Below are 16,965 nucleotides of genomic sequence, written 5' to 3'. Positions count from 1 at the left end.
GTGTTGTCCGTGAACGGGACTTAATCCCGTCTTTGAAGCGGTCAGTTAGCCAAACATGTACTAGTCTGCACCGCAAGGGTGCGGCGTGGAAACTAGGCAACAGCATATCTCGTGCAGAATTTCGCGATGGGGTTCCGGATAAGTCTTGATTAGGAAGTAGTAATCTCGCGACAGTCAGCTGGTCTCAAGACGAAAGCTCGGTATAGGACAATTTCAGTCTCTATAGAAAATCCTCCTCGACACTACACTACTATGCTTCATTGCCGTTGCTTGGGCATCTTGCGTTGTTCCAACTCCTCGACGTCCTTCTTCTTGTGGAAGTGAGGCGCCACTTCGTTCAACCATTGTGGCTTGATGGGCAGACATGATCGCATGTATTCCTTGGTGGTCTGGACCAATTCGAAATAAATGACCATTTTCTCGGGTGGATCCGACCCCATGAGGACGGAGCTGGGATGGATGAAAACGGTCGTGTTGTTTTTGACGGTCCGATAAGCATCCCCGCTTCGCTGCAATCGTGCCGCGTTGGGGAAGAAGCCAGCCGTGAGCGCCTTCTTGATGGGATCAATATTGGCGGCACCGCAAGTTGAGGGAGCAACTTCGACTCGCTCACAGAGCTTCGACAACTGGTCACGAACGTCACGGGCTCGGGTTAGTGACCGCTGCTGCAAGAAGTTCTCGCGAGACCAGATGGGCGAGAAGTCACTGTCGACCCATTGGTTCCAAATGTTGAGCAGGGTAAGATGGTCGCCGCCTTCCTTGACAGTAAACCGATTCCGGGCGCTGTCGGCGTGGATTTTCTTGTCCTTGGGCCTGAAAAACAGTGCCGAGGCCTCGCTTAGCATCGCCACAACAGACAATACCTCTTCCACACAACCGAATTTGTCGGCGGCTAAGACAGCCTTTGCCAACATTGGTTCCGTAGGAAACTCTGCCATCTGGCGCCCAACTTTCGTGAGCTCACCCTTGTGGTTGAGCGCTTGAAGGGCGAATAGCTGATTCAAGGCCCCGATCAAAGATTCTGTTGGTGGCGGATCCATGAACTCAAACTCCAATAGCTGATTGATGCCAAGGGATTTCAAGAGTAGCACAATGCTGTTCAGGTTTGTCCGTTGGATTTCAGGAGTGGTTGACTCGTCCATTTCGTTCATGTATGCGTATTTGGTGTAGAGGCGGAAACACTTGCCTGGACCAACACGGCCGGCGCGACCACTGCGCTGGTTCGCCGAAGCTCGCGAGCACGGCACGACAACTAGGTTAGACATGCCTGTAGTCGGGTTGAATACGTTCTCCTTCACGTAACCGGGATCGATCACATACACAATGCCATCAATGGTCAAACTGGTCTCAGCGATATTGGTGGCCAAGACCACTTTGCGCGCGCCATCAGGGGTAGGTTCAAAGATTTTAGCCTGCAGTTCGGAAGGAAGGTTTGCATAGATGGGACACACGACGAGTTCTTTGACGCGATTACCAAGTTTCCGGGCCGTTTCTGTCAGTTCTTGTTCGGCCGCATCGATCTCGTCCTGGCCAGTGAGGAACACAAGGATGTCACCTTTGCCCTGGGTGGTGTGGATTTGGAAAACAGTCGTAATAGCCGCAGCCAGGTAATTCGCCTCGGGCGCCGGGGTGTAGTAGATATCTACCGGGTATCGTCTTCCGGGAATGTTGAAAATGGGAGCATCATCAAAGTATTTAGCGAATTTCTCTGCGTTCATGGTGGCCGAGGAGATGAGGAGCTTGAGATCTGGTCGCTCTCGTGAGAGATCCTTCACCAATGCCAGGAGAATGTCCGTGTGTACGGTACGCTCGTGGGCCTCGTCGATCATCAGTGCGGAATAGCCTGCCAAATCCGGCTCTGTCATGAACTCACGAAGTAACATACCATCCGTCATGTACTTCAGAATAGTCTTGTCGCTTGTGTTGTCCTCAAAACGGATCGAGTACCCGACCTCGTTACCAACTTTGGAACCCATCTCTTCGGCGACACGGGCAGCAACACTCATGGCTGCCACACGACGTGGCTGTGTGCAGCCCACCTTCTTGCCATCTTTAGTGAAACCAGCCTCGTGTAAGTATTGCGGCAATTGTGTCGTCTTTCCACTTCCCGTCTCACCAACAATGACAAGAATCTGATACTCGTTGATGGCGGCGATAAACTCATCACGGTAAGCAGCTATGGGCAGGCTTTTCCGGGTCTCCTGGATAGAAAGCGCCTTCTTCTCTGCTGCATCGATCTGAGCATCTAGGAACTGTTGTTCCTTGGTCAACTGCTTGCCCTCCCCGGCCATAGTTGAATCCAGGCTCCAGTTGATATACTGCTCTTCGTCCATAACGAGCGAGTAATCGCCTTCGTATTGCCTCTCGGCGCGGTTGATCTGCGACTTGGCCTTCTGGGTTTGTTCCCGCTCCCATTCCTCGTGCTCGGTCACAAACTTCTCCTGGCCGTACTCGTCCTTGTCGACATAGCGCTTGTAGAGGGCCTCCTCTTTTTTTACGGTCGATCTTGCCCTTCTCCGTGATGTAGTCCTCGGGCATGTAATAGCCATCGCGGTGGTCGTCGATCTTCAACCTCTGCTCTGCCAGGCTGAGAACTTCCAGGTTCTTCGCAAACTCGGCTCTCTCTTTGTCGGAAAGTCGTGCGCCACTCCGCAGCTCGGCCTGCTCGTCCGCGACCTGCTTGCGCAAAAGCGCAAGTCGCTCTGCCTCGCGCTTCTTCAAGTAATCCTGGCGCGAACGCTCACGAAGATCAGGCATGGCGGCTTGCCTGGCTGCGGCATCCTCTGCGATGCGACGGCGTTCTTCCATGGCTTTGGATGTCCTGTCCTCGACAACCTTTGATTTGCCGTCATCTTTGGCCTTGAGACGCTTTGCGAATTCTTCTGCCTCTTTTCGATCGCGAGCAGTGTCGGAGAGGTCGGCGTCGTCATCATCGCGATCATCGTGGCTTATCTTGACTCGCTTCGATGCAGACTCCTGGAACTCGGGTTCTTCGCCCGCGGCTCCGTCGTCAGACGCAGGCTCTTCGTCACCCCAACGATCATCCGCGTCTGCATCATTATCGCGCCGCCGTATGCTCTTGGATTTGCTGGTGCGGGAATTCCTCGGGGATCGGCTGCGGTCGTGTCTTGAAGGACGGGAGTGTCGTTCTTGGTCGTGGTCTCGCCGTTTGTCCCGGTCATCACGGTGATGTCTGCTTTTCTTCTTGGCAGCAACCTTCTGAGGCCCTACCTCTTCATCGTCCATGGGGACGAACGCGTATCTTTTGCTCATATTGATACTGAGGTAGGCGTCGATTGTGTAGTTGTCAAGGTTGTGACGTCTCAATACCTATCAGTTTGGAGGCAGCAACAGCAATAGCAACGGGCAAGCATTAACAGTGGACCCCGACTTATCGAAGATGCAGCTTAGTCCACTTCAACTCAGCCCACTTTATAAGACGTGGGAACCAGGCTGGATATAGGAATATAGGCATCAAACAGTCATTCTATGTTGAACAAATGCGGGAGAGAATGCATCGCCAATACTCACGACGAGATGTAGACTCACCAAAAGGTACAACGTTTTGTTATGGAAGTCCCGGTGCTGCATCCGATGCATGCCAAGAGCAGCACGCAAGGGACCACCTTCCACCCAGGTTATCTTATCAGTAAATTTCCCAATTCGTAGCGTAGCTGTCAAGTCCGGGGTCCATTGAATGAACACTTGTAGCTTCTGTACGTACTTTGGATCGAAGTAACACGGTGGCACTCGTCAACGTTCCAGCTGTTGTTGAAAGCGAATCCATAACCACGCTCGTTCAAACAGACAAAGAACTTCTTCCCATTGCATTTCTACTTCTGCCCCCAGGGAAGAGGCACCAAGCAATCGACCTTCCAACTTGGTTTTATTGCTGCACTCGTATTGCGACAGCTCGGCTATTGCTTTCTTTCTTACTTACATCCACAGCTCGTGGCCCAGTGCCGCCAACCATCATGTTATTGCATGGGGCAGCCTGGCTGCTCCTGTTCGCCTTCGTGCAGCTGGCTCTCTGCGCCGAGGACTACTACAAGATTCTCGGCATTAACAAACAAGCCAACGACAAGCAGATCAAGTCTGCCTATCGCCAACTCAGCAAGAAGTACCACCCCGACAAGAACCCGTAAGTCTACATGCATGCAGCGAACCCGTTTATCCTGTCTTGGCCGTGCGCGCCAACTGACCTTGCGCTTGTTTCTTCTTAGTAATGACGATACCGCCCATGACAAGTTTGTCGAGGTATCTGAGGCCTACGAGGCTCTCATCGATGCCGAGTCGCGCAAGATCTACGACCAGTACGGCCACGAGGGCCTGAAGCAGCGGCAGCAGGGCGGCGGCCACCACCACGACCCCTTCGACCTGTTCAGCCGCTTCTTCGGCGGCGGCGGCCATTACCAGCGGGGCCAGCCGCGCGGGCACAGCGTCGAAGTTAAGGTCGGCGTGTCCCTGCGTGATTTCTACAACGGCCGCGACACCGAGTTCCAGTGGGACAAGCAGCAGATCTGCGAGGAGTGTGATGGCAGCGGCTCCCAGGACGGCGTCGTAGATGTCTGCCCCCACTGCGGCGGCCACGGCATCCGCATCATTAAGCATCAGCTCGCCCCCGGCATGTTCCAGCAGATCCAGACCCAGTGCGACGCCTGCGGCGGCCGCGGCAAGACCATCAAGCACAAGTGCCCCGTCTGCAGCGGCAACCGCGTCCTGCGCAAGCCCACGACCGTCTCTATCAAAATCGAACGCGGTGCCGCCCGCGACTCCAAGATTGTCTACGAAAACGAGGCCGATGCCAGCCCCGACTATGTGGCCGGCGATCTCGTGGTCACCCTGACGGAGAAAGAACCCGACCTGGAACTCGATAACCCCGAACATGTGGATGGCGTCTTCTTCCGGCGACGAGGCAACGATCTGTTCTGGCGCGAAGTACTATCATTACGGGAAGCTTGGATGGGTGATTGGACCCGAAACGTCACGCATCTGGATGGTCATATCGTGCGGCTCGGGCGCAAGCGCGGCCAGGTCGTGCAACCAGGGCAGGTGGACACCGTGGAGGGAGAGGGCATGCCGCTCTGGCACGAGGACGGAGATTCGGTCTACCATGAGACCGAGTTCGGCAAGCTCTTTGTCGAATACGTGGTGGTCTTGCCCGACCAACTAGAGAGCGGTATGGAGAAGGATTTCTGGGCCACGTGGGAGAAGTGGCGAGGCAAGATCGGCGTGGACCTGCACAAAGACAGCGGCCGGCCCGAGAAGCCGATACCCGATGAGGGACATGAGCGTGATGAACTTTAGACAAAAGCATACTACTGCTATGAGATAGAAATATTGTATAATGGAAAATACCAGCGATTATCCTACCTTGTTAGTTTATTCTGGCGACAAAAACAACGAGCACATGTTTTACACCCAAGAATCGTTTTAGGGGGTAAGCATAGTGCCTCAAAAGCGCGAGTCACATATTCAATGGTTTGTGTAGGTGCTTGGCGCGCTCTGTCATATAATAGTGTACGTAAGGTTGACGATCCTTCATCCCCTATGTATATACTTTCTCTCTGTGCCCAGCACATCTATATCTATATCTATCTACAGTAGGTACTAGAAGCTAGTAGGTGAGGGCCCAGAAATGTAGATCACATAACTCTCATTTTAGGAGGTCCAGTGTTATGCAATTCTAAAACACCTGGCCAAGACTGTGGCTTTCCACTCTTAGCCAACCTTTGTCGTAGAAGGGAGGAGGTTGGCGTCTATGAGGTTGAGAAAGGTGTTTTAGCATTGGACGGGAGTATAGTTGGTATTAAAAAAAGGAACCACTGACAGACTTAAAGAAGTGACCGCAAAGAGAGTTAAACCCTCTTGCCTTTAGGTGTACTACACATAAAAATACTACCGCTAAGCTGTACCGACCCGGTCAAGAGAAAAAGGGTCTATTTTGGTAGTTAAGGAATGCTTCTGTGTCTTCATAGATATTGGAGTTTAGGTGTGATATGGTTAAGTAGGCATTCAAAGTCTGGCGCAGCTGAAAGATTGACATGTCGTGATATGCCGTTATTATATGTTTGCACACTTGCTTGTCTAGACGCGGGAGAACAAACCACCAAAGCCGATATCGATATCAAGTCATAATACCAGGGGTCATCGAGAATGAAATGGAGGTCGATAATTTCTCTGAAGTCCATGTTGCCAAATCCATTATTGTTATATACTAAGTCACTCATAAGGCTTGCACCAGTGGTTGCATACAGTTTGACCCGGGCAGAAGAAAACGTCAAGTGTAGGAGCCCGACTATCTTCTTGCCACACAGACAATTGAGGAGTGAACCACCATCCGTTTCGATGATGATGCTCGAGATACTTAAGCTCCTAGGTAGGGCTGTTGTTTGCAAGTATTCATGTCGATGAAACCGATTGAGGCGTGCAATATCCGTACTTGCGCAGTATGCCTCTCACCTAGTCACTACCCAAGCCATGCATGCTTTCAAAACCAATAGCTCCAACCATAGTAATGACACGTCTCCGAGGGCTAGTCTATCCGCGACGAATCGCTTGAGCACCAGTGAACGGTACTGCCGCCTTGCCCGTGGCTCCAATGCAGACATGACAAACCCATCCATGGCCGATGGTCTGAAGTCTCGAATATCTTGTTTCGAATGAGTGGCTGGCTGGCTGGGAGTCTGCGCCGAGGTCATTGGCTGTTCGATCCTTTCGGGTCTTTGCCGCAAGCGCTGGATCAGCTTGAATTGGCCATATTCGAACACGTTCTGCAGGTCCAAAGGCGGAGACGGCTTCTTGAACAGGAGCTTAGGGAGCAAGTCGGGCCGGGACACCCAGATGGTACAGTTATCGTTCAGTTCGCAGAATAGGGCCTCGAGATCGTGGGCATAGTAGACGAATCTCGTATAAAATAGGGGCGTCAGGACCTTGAACTCCATGGTCTGTTGTTGACCTCCGGAAGTTTCAGGGTCGTCGGTGTTGGTAATTGTTTCAGCACCCGCATCTGCTATGCCGCTGGGAACATAATGGACAGTCATAGGGGCGGGACATTGCTGTACAAGGTATCGCAAGTACTTTCTGAATAACTCCTCAAGCCCGGTCTCGGTTTCATCTGCTTTGCGCGCCATACTCTGCTTCCGAGGCTCTGGGCGATACCAGACATGTAGCTTCCGTTGAAAGAAGAGGACGCCGGCTTCTTTCACAATACGTGGGAAAGTCACAAAGCCAACCCACCACCATGATGCCAGGAACTTGACCTTTTGCCAGCTAGTCATTACTGTGGGATTTATCGGGTCTCCTTCCGAGAAGACCCGGGCCACCATTTTGGCGTGCTCTTTCGACGAGTTCAAGGTGATGGTGTTGTTGACTTTCCCACTCCCTTCCAGGAACGGACAAAAAGGGTCATGTGCGATCAGAGAGTAAGCGCCCTTCCTCGAGTTGAAAGGGGAGACATGGAAATCTTTGGGGATGGCTCTCTGCTGCAGCTTGAGATTAGCCCGCGGAATACCTCCCTTTCCAGTGTCATATTCACTGGAGGCCTCTGATGCAGCAATGGCATCCTCCAACGAGTTGGAGGCATCATCGGCAGTCACGAAATACATGTGTCTTTCGCCAAATGTGTTATTGACTTCAAGGACCATTGCCGTCAGATCTTTCTCTGCCGAGTACAGATACCAAAAAGAGACAGGGTTGAACTGATACCCCATGAACTTGGCGGCGGTGACTAGATAGGCATACGGATAGTCTGCTGGTTTGATACCCTGCTTTGTTAGCCAGGACCTTTGGTAGGTAGGTATATGGGGCTCTTTCTTACTTGAGAGGTCAAGTAGACGTCTAGCTTCCCTCGTAGACCGAGATGGCCATTTCCCCTTTCGAGATAGTCTGCTGCATCAACTTGATACCAGCCCCTTTTCTGGGAGCCTGTTGAGATCATGCCGCCAGCGACACCTTCCCAGCCCACAGGAAACCCGATCATGAGGTACGAATTAGCAAAAGAATGCTTCTTTGGGAAGAAGCGAGAATGCGTAGTCCGGCATGGAATCAGCAGAGGCGTGGTTGGCCCGTCCCATCCAGAGGGTTGCTGCTTGATGCCAAGGAAAGCCCTTGCACCTTGGATAACCAGATACGCAACCAGTACGGTCACACCCAGCTTGAGCAATAGTGCTTGGCTGATGTAACGAGCCAGAAACTCCAGTATCGCTCCACGATACCTCTTAAGCGCAAGTATTGAAAGAAGGAGGAAATCTTGCAGACCCTCATATCCCATGTATATGCCCGATGCGGCGACGCATTTCAGAAAAAGGGTATGCCACGGCATACCCGACAGGATGTCCATCCGCCGCCAAGACTCTTGACTCTGTCCTTGACTACCCTACCAAGCAAATAAGAAGAAGTAGATCCAGACGTTGTCATCAAATCATTCCATGGCCGCATGCAGGTAGAAATCACGAATAACAGAATTAAGAAAGCTCAACAGGTCTGGCGTTCCGTTAAACGCGGCGAATGCATGTGTCGCCTCTGGTCGCATCGGCTGTTTCCAATCTGACTGATTGAAATACGCCACACCCTCTGTGGTTGCTTAGCCTCACATTAGTCCCGTCGGCAATAAGCAGCCTTGCACCCTCACTTGTCGCTTTTAGGCCGAAAGACTCGAGGATTGATTGAGTCAGCCCGGCGAAGGCAAGCCAAGCAAAAAGAGGGACATGCACTTGGGACCTGACCTGGACCCCTTCCAGCAGCCAGCGACCCAGCCCACTTCACACCGTCATAAAGGCGCCAATTCCATCGACTTCCACTTCCGTCCAGCCCAAAGAAAGTTGTCATCTACTTTTACATACCATCATCACCACCAACCTCATCACGCGACAACAACAAATCCCCGATACAAATCGACCCTCGAAGACCCAAACAGCGATAATCACCTGTCCACCTTCACACACACACACCCATACACACACCGCCAACATGTCTGACTGGGATCAAGTCACCAAGATTGGTAGCAGGGCGAACTCCGGTGCCAGCCAGCGCGAGACCGTGGTCCGTGGCAACGCCGCCCTGAACGCTGCCCGACGAGCTGGCGGCTCCATCAACACCGAGAAGAAGTTCGGTGCTGGCAATGCTGTAAGTTTGCACATCCAAGAACCCGGCCCACGACAGCCTCTTGCATCGCACGTATGGTGGTGTATGACGCCCGCAGGAGGGGCAAAATGTGGGGTGTGGGCTATCCATCGATGGTCGGGTCAGCGACGTCTGCAAATGATCATCGCCCTCAACCACAGACTGCCCTATGCCGCATAGGCCTTTCCCAAAACCCCTCCTAGGCCGATTTTCGCCTTGGTCGAAACCGTGGTATGGCGATACATAGAGAGAGTTCCCTTGCTAATTTATTCCAATCATCATGCAGGCCACCAAGCCCGGTGTTGAAGGCCAGCGCCTGACCAAGGTGGATCGCAGCGACGACATCATCAAGCCCACGACGATCGGCAAGGATGTCGGCACCGTCATCTCCCAGGCGCGGCAGGCGCAGGAGCCCAAGATGACCCAGAAGGACCTCGCGACGCGCTGCAACACCACGCCGACCATCGTCGCCGAATTCGAGCGCGGCACCGCCGCCCCGGACCAGAAGGTCTTGGGCGCCATGGAGCGCGTCCTCAAGGTCAAGCTCCGCGGCTCCAACATCGGCGAGCCTCTGTTCAAGAAGAAGGCTTAAGCCTGCCACCTAATTAGATAGGAAATGTATGAAAGGCGCTGCTAGAGAGTGTGCGAGAGGAAACACGCAAGCTCAATAGAGGAGGGCAAAGACAAAAAAATCAGTCCTGCAGCGGAGACCACCAGAATGATGGGTCCTCAGGACTTCTGGCGTAGCTTTTCTGCTACATTTGTTATGATGTAGATTTTGGGAACGTGAAGTGCTTCCCGGGTCTACTACGTTCTAGTCTTTCAGAGAAAATAGACATGGCGTCACTGGCATATTGCGTGCAAATACTAAGTGAATTGTGTGTGATCATTATTATGTATGTTCAAATACGGGTCTTCAACATATGACTCGTCCAATCGTGTTGGGAATGTCGTCCGCGATGCTAATCAAACAGAGGGTAGTCCCCATGGTATCCAGGCGCCTCGCGAATGCCACAATAAGAACCGGCTTTCAAAAACAGCCAACAGTAAATTCCAAGCCCCCAATCAGTACATCTCTTCCTCCAAGTTCTCCTTTCATCCATCCACTCGCCCATCCTGTCGACTTCGTCCCATATGGTACAGTACAGCCCGCAAGCTACCCCTTTTTACAGCTTCGCAATGATAGTCTGCACCCGCTTCTCTGCCTCGACCTTGCTCAGCTGGCGGCTGGCCTCCATGACAACGTTCTCGCGCTCCCCGATGGTGACGACGCGGATCCACTCGGGCGCGACCTCCTGCGCCAGGATGCGGATGCAGACGGCGCCCTCCTCGCGCGAGATGCCCATGCGGAACGAGTCTTTCAGCTTCTCGAGCACGGCCGGCATAGGGAAGGAGATGCGGCCCTGGGCCCCGCCGGCGCTCGCGCGGCTCAACATGCCGAGCAGCGACGTGACCTCGGCAACGCGGTGCAGGGCGGCGCGGCGGGCCAGCTCCGCAGGCGACAGGTCGGCCGGCAGCGACGCCTTGGCCAGCTGCTTGTGGCGGATGCGGTCCAGCAGGCTCATCTTGGTCCCGTCCGGATTGGTGAGGGCGTTGGCGGCCGCAGCGGCGACGGCGGGTTTGGCTTCCTTCTCCTGCCGCTTGAGTGCGATCCCCTGCTTCAGCTCCTCGAGTCGCTTTTGTCCCTTGGCCAGGACGGGCGCGGCCTTGGCGACCGAGCCGCAGATGGTGATTGGGGCCTTGGGCAGGCTGTTGGTGAAGCGGACGGTGTCCCGGTCCCCATTGGCGGAGAAGCGGCACCAAAGCTGCTGCATCTTGTTGTGGTAGTCGTGGTTGAGTAGCTTCTCGTTCAAATGGCCGCCGGGAAGTTTGTTGGCATCAACTTCTAGACAGATTTTGCCGCGTCCGTAATCAGAGAGTGTCAAGAGGCTGGTCGTCAAGTTCTGAACACCGAGACAGATGCGAATGTCGTTTTCCGTAACCGCCTTCTTGCCCCATGCCCGGGCGACGTTGGGACACAAGCTGCGCAGATCGACGGGGACATTGGTGCCATTGTGCGCGAAGTGGAAGGTGAGAGTCTTCAGAAAAGAGCTGTACAGGTTGATTAAGCTGAGGATCTCGCTCGGGAGACGGCGATCTGAAGATGATGGCTCAAAGTCGGACTCGGTGGCAGAGGTATCCGCAGTGAGGGGTGACGAGGCGCGCAAAGGCGAAGACTCTAGACGAAGTCTCTTGAAGAGCTTGTCCGTGTTGATGGATGAAGCAGTGTCCGAATCGGAGACGCTCGGGCTTCTGGCGCGCTTGAGTGGTGTAGGTCTAGATTTGGGTGAAGCAGGTGTAGCGCGTGCCTTCTTAGTAGGACGACCGCGTCCACGCTTTTGCGGCGTCTCCACCGACTTCAATGGTGCTGGGGTGAGCGAGACCTTCTTGGTTGGGGTTCTCTCGTCGGCTGAAGAATCGTCATCGTCCGTGGGAGCGACGACTTTGCGTTTACGCGAGTTGGGTGTGAGCGCCGCTAGTTTGACTGCAGGCTTGACTGCGGCTGTGATGTTCTTCTTGACGTCGTTGCTTCCGGCATTCTTGGTGGTGCGGGTGAAGTTGCTGATGTTGGCAGTGGTCGACTTCAAGGCAGGCGTGGCCCTGGATCTGGTGGACGCCGGTTGGCGCTTTACATCGGCAGGCATTGTGGTATGTGTGTAGTGTGTAGCTCAGTACGGTACGAGAAGGTGCAAGTGGTATGTGTATAGATCTGAAGTAGACAGACAGTTGCGAGACAAGAAGTTTGTCAAGATATCCAACACAGAAGGTATGATGGGAGAAAAGGAAGCTTAGAGGCGCCAATGACAATGGTCTGGAACAATCAAAGTAAAGTAGGAGCTGAACAAGTGAGTGGGGTTGCAACACGGCAGGAATAAGGAGCGTGTATAAGTCGCGATGCAAGACCCGGAGACGCGTAAAGCGGGCCCGTGGGCGTGACAGGGACGCGTAAAGTGGGAGGCCCGAAGCCAATCAGCCAATCAGACAGCCAAACCACCAAGGCCCGGCCCGGTAATTTGGTGCAAAAGTCGCGACTTGCCTGTTGCCAAGACTTGTGGACAGCTCGACCCATCCAAATTGGGAGTTTTTTTGAGGCTCCTTTTTCGCCTAGACCTTTATGCAGGATCCTGCAGCAAAATGGATTAAAGAACGGGACTGCTGTATGTAGATGGGCTTGCACATATGTCCGCCAGACCAGCCAATATGAGCAGTGGGTTTTCTTCTCATGCAATGGCACGTACCTTGACGTTCGTCTGCCGGGTGCTGAGGTTCAAAAGACTGTGTTCCCCCACGCTTCCGAGGATTAAAAGGAATGTATGTCGTGAATGTTGAAGGAAAAAGTCTGTCTGTAGTTTGATGTCAGTAGTCAGTAGGAAACAGGACAGCATCGTATGCGGGCCCTCTCACTATCGTCGTTTCAGCGACACGGTCCACGGCTAGTTGTTGCTGCCGAGCAACCCAAAATGAAGAACCACCTCTCCCCTGTATAGCATCATGTACAAGATCTGTCACCAAAAACCACGAGCAAACTTCTAGAGGTTGTTATCACATTACGCCCCTTGGGCTTTTTGCTAATATCACTTGCTTCCAAAGGCAGCTTTCGTACAATAATCATCATCATACAGTCAAATAATGGGGTAAAGGACTTGCGCCTACCCGCCCCCAGACGCTATGTTCTGCCCGTGGATACCCCCATTAATACCATTTCCATTATCCCTTTTCATTCTTATCGTCCATGACAAGAACACCGACGCCTAGCTTTGTGTGTGTAGACCGAAAATCCTGGCCCCTCCAAAATATGTGTTATTGCGCACCATAAAACGCCTGAAGAGAAAAAAAAAAAAAAGAAAAGACCTTGAGCGAAACTCGCTACCAATACAAAGGCATGCTGACAATGCTGATGAAGTGATGAAGCCTCCAAGCGACTCGAGTGGGACTCCGTAAAAAGAGGACCGCGCAATCGATCAATGGCGGATCGAGTGTCGCCAGTGGTCTGTATGGAAGCTGACAGGGCTGGGAGGGGGAGGTGCAGGGACGTCCCAGTCTCGCTCCTTGATCGTGCGGACGGGTGTTGCAGGCTTGTTGTCACTCGAGGCCAACGTAGCATTCAAGCTGGCGAACAGCTCATCTGACGTGACCAAGCGTATAGACTTGCGCTGGGGCGTGACGGGAACTGGCGCTGCGATTTGGCTAGGCATAATGCTGGTTCTGTTGCAAAATGTGAGCTTCTATATTGGTGAGGTTTGTGCTATGGAATTACGGGGGCTTGGCCATGATAGGTGCTTGTATAGAAACGGTGGCTACTAGGTCAGTTGGTGAGATCCAACAGGGTTGTACTCACTGTTTCTGGTTTCTCCTAAAAGTCCAACGAGTCCGATGAAAGAGTGTATTGCAAGTGCAATAAGATATGATATTGATGGATGATGGCAACAGCCTTGAGGCGATATGAGGAGTGGTGGTATTGAGCTACCCTTTTGGTGTTGAGATGATGGGGGGATGGTCAAGTTGTGGATGTGTGGAAGAGAATCAAATGCAGTTTTTCGCGAATGGACCAAGCGAGGTCGAAATAAAATTTCTGGTCTTGGTATGGGCAAGACAGACAACTTTCTGGGCGGACGACGTGTCTCGGTCTTTATGAGTGAATGTATCTGCGTGTATGCGCGTGGAAAGAGCGGTGGGTGTGTGTAAGTCACTTCTCGCTGCTACTACTTGCTAGTGCTTGGGAATCCGGAAATGTTTGTGGCGACCAGTACTTGGTTGGAGACACCGGACAGCAACGCGGTTGGTACTTGACAATTGTACTGGGGATATGTATGTACCCAAGTTGATAAAACCAAACCGGCTTGGCTGAGGTGGTACAGAAAGCCGATTGTGTCTGGGTGTGTTTTTGGTTCTCAAGAGCAGAATGACCCAAAAACGTGCAGAGTCCGTTGGGTGTGTGTATGATGGGCAAGCGTAGGCGACAATGTCAGGGTGTCGCAAAGATGGGTGTGTGTAACCAGTAAGTCTGGGGAAATACGTGCTACTTTTAACAGGGCGAGATGTGTGGGGAGCAAATATCATTCATCCTCTTTGCTTTGGAAAGCGAACTTGGGGAGCGCGCCTGCGAGATGCGGAAGTGAGTCGGTATTTAAGTATTTGAACCATCATCCATCGAGACCCAGCGTTGGATTTCTCCGTACACGTAATATGTAAGGCATGATAAGGCCCTGGAGGGAGGACGAAAGTACCAACCGTGCAACGGCTTGAGGCGACGGTACATTCATGGATGGCAATGACTGACATGGCTGGACGCACAAACACAATGCAGTCATCGGCATGGCATTCCACATCCCATTCTTTTCCCTTTGGCCCCAGGTTTGGGGGTCAGGATTCCTCTTCGTACTGTCCAGACTCGGGCTGTCTATGGTCGGAGGGAGGGAAAAGGGACGCTGGGGGCAGTAATCGGGTCGTGGCACGCCTGGGATCGCGCGGAGGAATCCAGGCTAGACTCGTCGAGTGGGAAAGTGTGTGCATCAAAATGTCTGGTGTATGGTATGCTTATGCTCTGCAGTAACTCTGCTAGCCTTGGGACAAAATCGTCAAATCGCAACCAAATTGACAGGAACAAGCTCATACTGTGCGATCCCATACCCTACGTTACGTACCTGGGCCTCCGCCTTCTGTGCCGCCTATGCTTTGGACGGAGGCGAGATGACACAAGTTTAGCCTAAGTGGTGTGTTAGTTGTAGATGGGCTCTGTTAGATTCCGTCGGTGCTACCAAGGAACTCGTAATGCTGGTCTCGGAATCGTTGATCAGTAACTAGCGACCAAACGCGCCAGCTGAGGCCACAGAAGGGTTGAATTGAGGTCCAGTTAGTTTGCTAGTTTCCCAATGCTACTATCAGGGCGTCCACCCACATCACCCATCACGTTTCTTGCGCATATCACCCAACATCCAGTCACCGCTTGGAGACCGCATGTGCTGTTGTTCGTTGGTCGACATAGCCCCTAGACAGGTTTCAATATCACAATGCCTCCCAGGAATATCCGTTAGCCATTCGCAAATAAAAGGAATGGGGTTTCAACCTTGTTGTTGGGGACGGCCAAAAGAGCTGATCTGGAAACACAGTTCGGCTTTCCCGCGCTTCCCCCGACCCCAGACTCGCAGAGTGGAGCGACTCCATGTTCCCCCACAATAGTAACGAGACAATGTGGAGGCGCCAGGCACAGGCAGGGGCAGTTACCTAAGGTTTGCACTGGGGGCCCTTGCAAGGGGGCAGCTCTAGAAGGCGTGTAGGCGTGCCAGCGTGCTGGCATGTCCCAAATCAAGGTTCTATCCTGTCTTCTCTTTCCTTCCCCCTTACGAGTCTTTATCTGTGACTATCACCTCCTCATCCTGGACGTGGTGTGTCGGTCTTGTCGACCGGTCCGATCTTAAGTCTCCGTCTGCTGCATTCGGGAATGTGTCCGTGGCCAGCGTGGGGGAGGAAGGTGAGAAACGAGAAATATCGATAAGGACAGAGTGAAAGTGGGAAACTCAATGCATGATAGGGGATGCCAGATACGCCATCATACCAACATCACGATCACACCACAAAACAAAGAGGGAGGGCGGCTAGGCGGGCAGAGGCAGGCGGCCGTCGCTGCCGTCTCGCATTCCTCTCATTTCGACTCGTCGTTTGGGTTTGGTCAAAGTCTGCAAGTATGGAGTTACACGTAAACAAGAAAATTGCAATGCTATGCAGCGGGCAGGCAGCAGGTTGTATCAATTAATCGTTGCGTTCCAGCGCCAGGCGCCAACATGAAGAACAAATCGGAGTTAGGAGTCCTGCGAGCACGAAAGCAATAAAACCGGAGCTGAGAATGACACCCCTGCAATGATTCCCATCATTGGCTTCGAGAATCCTTCTGTCAGCTCGTGGGGGGTTTTCCTTTGTTACTTGGCCTTGCTGCTTCTTGTGACGGGCCTGGCCAGCCATCCATCCTGTCATGTTTGATTGATCCATCTACACACCCGTCGGGATCCGGGAACGTGTCCCCCCTTACCCCCAATAAAACACGATGTCGGCAACCTCACCGAATGTCTACACACTTGTGTTGATATTAATATCGAATAATTATCATACCTGCCTCACTCACATCGGATTGGTGCGAAAAGGAATCCAACCGCCGGTCAGCAAATCGGTGTCAATCGGATCGACGTTCGTTCGCCTTATCAACTCACTTGAACCTGGAATCCCCATGGGAAAACTGACAAGTGTCATGTCGCCAGGGAGAGCCCTTGAAGGACGGGTGCCTAGACAACAAGCCTTACCTCATCCCGCCCTCCCCGGGCCCCCTTATAGTTGCGTTTGGCAATCGCTTTTCTGGTTTGCTGGCAATCTCCCCGCTTACACGACGATACGTCAAACGATAGCGACGCCCGCGCCCGCGCCCGCGCCCTTCCAACCCGTTCCAAGGTGTTCTTGTATCTATGCCGGAAGCGGGCAACGAGCGACATCTACAGTATACTGTAATCCTCGTCATAGCAGCAAACTTCGTCTGCAGGGCTACCATTCTGGGGTACATGGCACATGGACAGTTACATTTTCCCCAGACTCCTTCTCCCGCAGTGGATCTTTACGTGGACTCATTTATCGTTTCCAATCATTTTGGCCATATGGTTTGGTCGCCTTGTGGCCTTCTCTGCAAGTCCTCAAATCATTGTTCCATCCCTCTTGGTGAGGGCCAGGTTGCTCCCAGTCTGTTGCTGCGTCAAGCCTTGTTTGCCGAGGAGTTGCGGTCAAAGGATTAGAAGTGCGTGAGAACGGATTCCTTCTGTA

The 16,965-nt window shown here is 52.8% G+C and overlaps 6 protein-coding genes across 6 annotated transcripts; 2 read left to right on the top strand and 4 right to left on the bottom strand.

Moving 5' to 3' along the window:
• Positions 1–257: 257 nt before the first annotated feature.
• Positions 258–3,273, bottom strand: PG998_002552 (helicase associated domain-containing protein; the record flags this gene model as incomplete). The annotated part of the gene is given in 2 exon segments (XM_066869370.1): positions 258–2,488; positions 2,499–3,273. 2 exon segments carry the CDS (start codon positions 3,271–3,273, stop codon positions 258–260), a joined length of 3,006 nt encoding a protein of 1,001 aa, XP_066737785.1.
• A 701-nt stretch (positions 3,274–3,974) lies between these two features.
• Positions 3,975–5,307, top strand: PG998_002551 (DnaJ-related protein SCJ1; the record flags this gene model as incomplete). The annotated part of the gene is made up of 2 exons (XM_066869369.1): positions 3,975–4,141; positions 4,224–5,307. The coding sequence occupies 2 exons, from the start codon at positions 3,975–3,977 to the stop codon at positions 5,305–5,307; spliced, it is 1,251 nt and encodes a 416-aa protein (XP_066737784.1).
• Positions 5,308–6,458: 1,151 nt separating this feature from the next.
• Positions 6,459–8,323, bottom strand: PG998_002550 (uncharacterized protein; the record flags this gene model as incomplete). Its single annotated transcript, XM_066869368.1, has 2 exons — positions 6,459–7,766; positions 7,820–8,323. The coding sequence occupies 2 exons, from the start codon at positions 8,321–8,323 to the stop codon at positions 6,459–6,461; spliced, it is 1,812 nt and encodes a 603-aa protein (XP_066737783.1).
• A 647-nt stretch (positions 8,324–8,970) lies between these two features.
• On the top strand, positions 8,971–9,715 carry PG998_002549 (multi protein-bridging factor 1; the record flags this gene model as incomplete). The annotated part of the gene is made up of 2 exons (XM_066869367.1): positions 8,971–9,126; positions 9,410–9,715. The coding sequence occupies 2 exons, from the start codon at positions 8,971–8,973 to the stop codon at positions 9,713–9,715; spliced, it is 462 nt and encodes a 153-aa protein (XP_066737782.1).
• Positions 9,716–10,289: 574 nt separating this feature from the next.
• PG998_002548 (uncharacterized protein) lies at positions 10,290–11,807 on the bottom strand (the record flags this gene model as incomplete). The annotated part of the gene is made up of 1 exon (XM_066869366.1): positions 10,290–11,807. The coding sequence occupies one exon, from the start codon at positions 11,805–11,807 to the stop codon at positions 10,290–10,292; it is 1,518 nt and encodes a 505-aa protein (XP_066737781.1).
• Positions 11,808–13,124: 1,317 nt separating this feature from the next.
• PG998_002547 (uncharacterized protein) lies at positions 13,125–13,358 on the bottom strand (the record flags this gene model as incomplete). Its single annotated transcript, XM_066869365.1, has 1 exon — positions 13,125–13,358. The coding sequence occupies one exon, from the start codon at positions 13,356–13,358 to the stop codon at positions 13,125–13,127; it is 234 nt and encodes a 77-aa protein (XP_066737780.1).
• Positions 13,359–16,965: the final 3,607 nt, after the last annotated feature.

Source organism: Apiospora kogelbergensis, assembly GCF_038363985.1.
Source record: "Apiospora kogelbergensis strain CBS 113332 chromosome Unknown utg000001l_segment0_segment0, whole genome shotgun sequence".
In the NCBI taxonomy this organism is placed as follows: domain Eukaryota; kingdom Fungi; phylum Ascomycota; class Sordariomycetes; order Amphisphaeriales; family Apiosporaceae; genus Apiospora; species Apiospora kogelbergensis.
The sequence above is the reverse complement of the archived record's forward strand: the minus strand, read 5'-3'. Positions and strand labels throughout refer to the sequence as shown.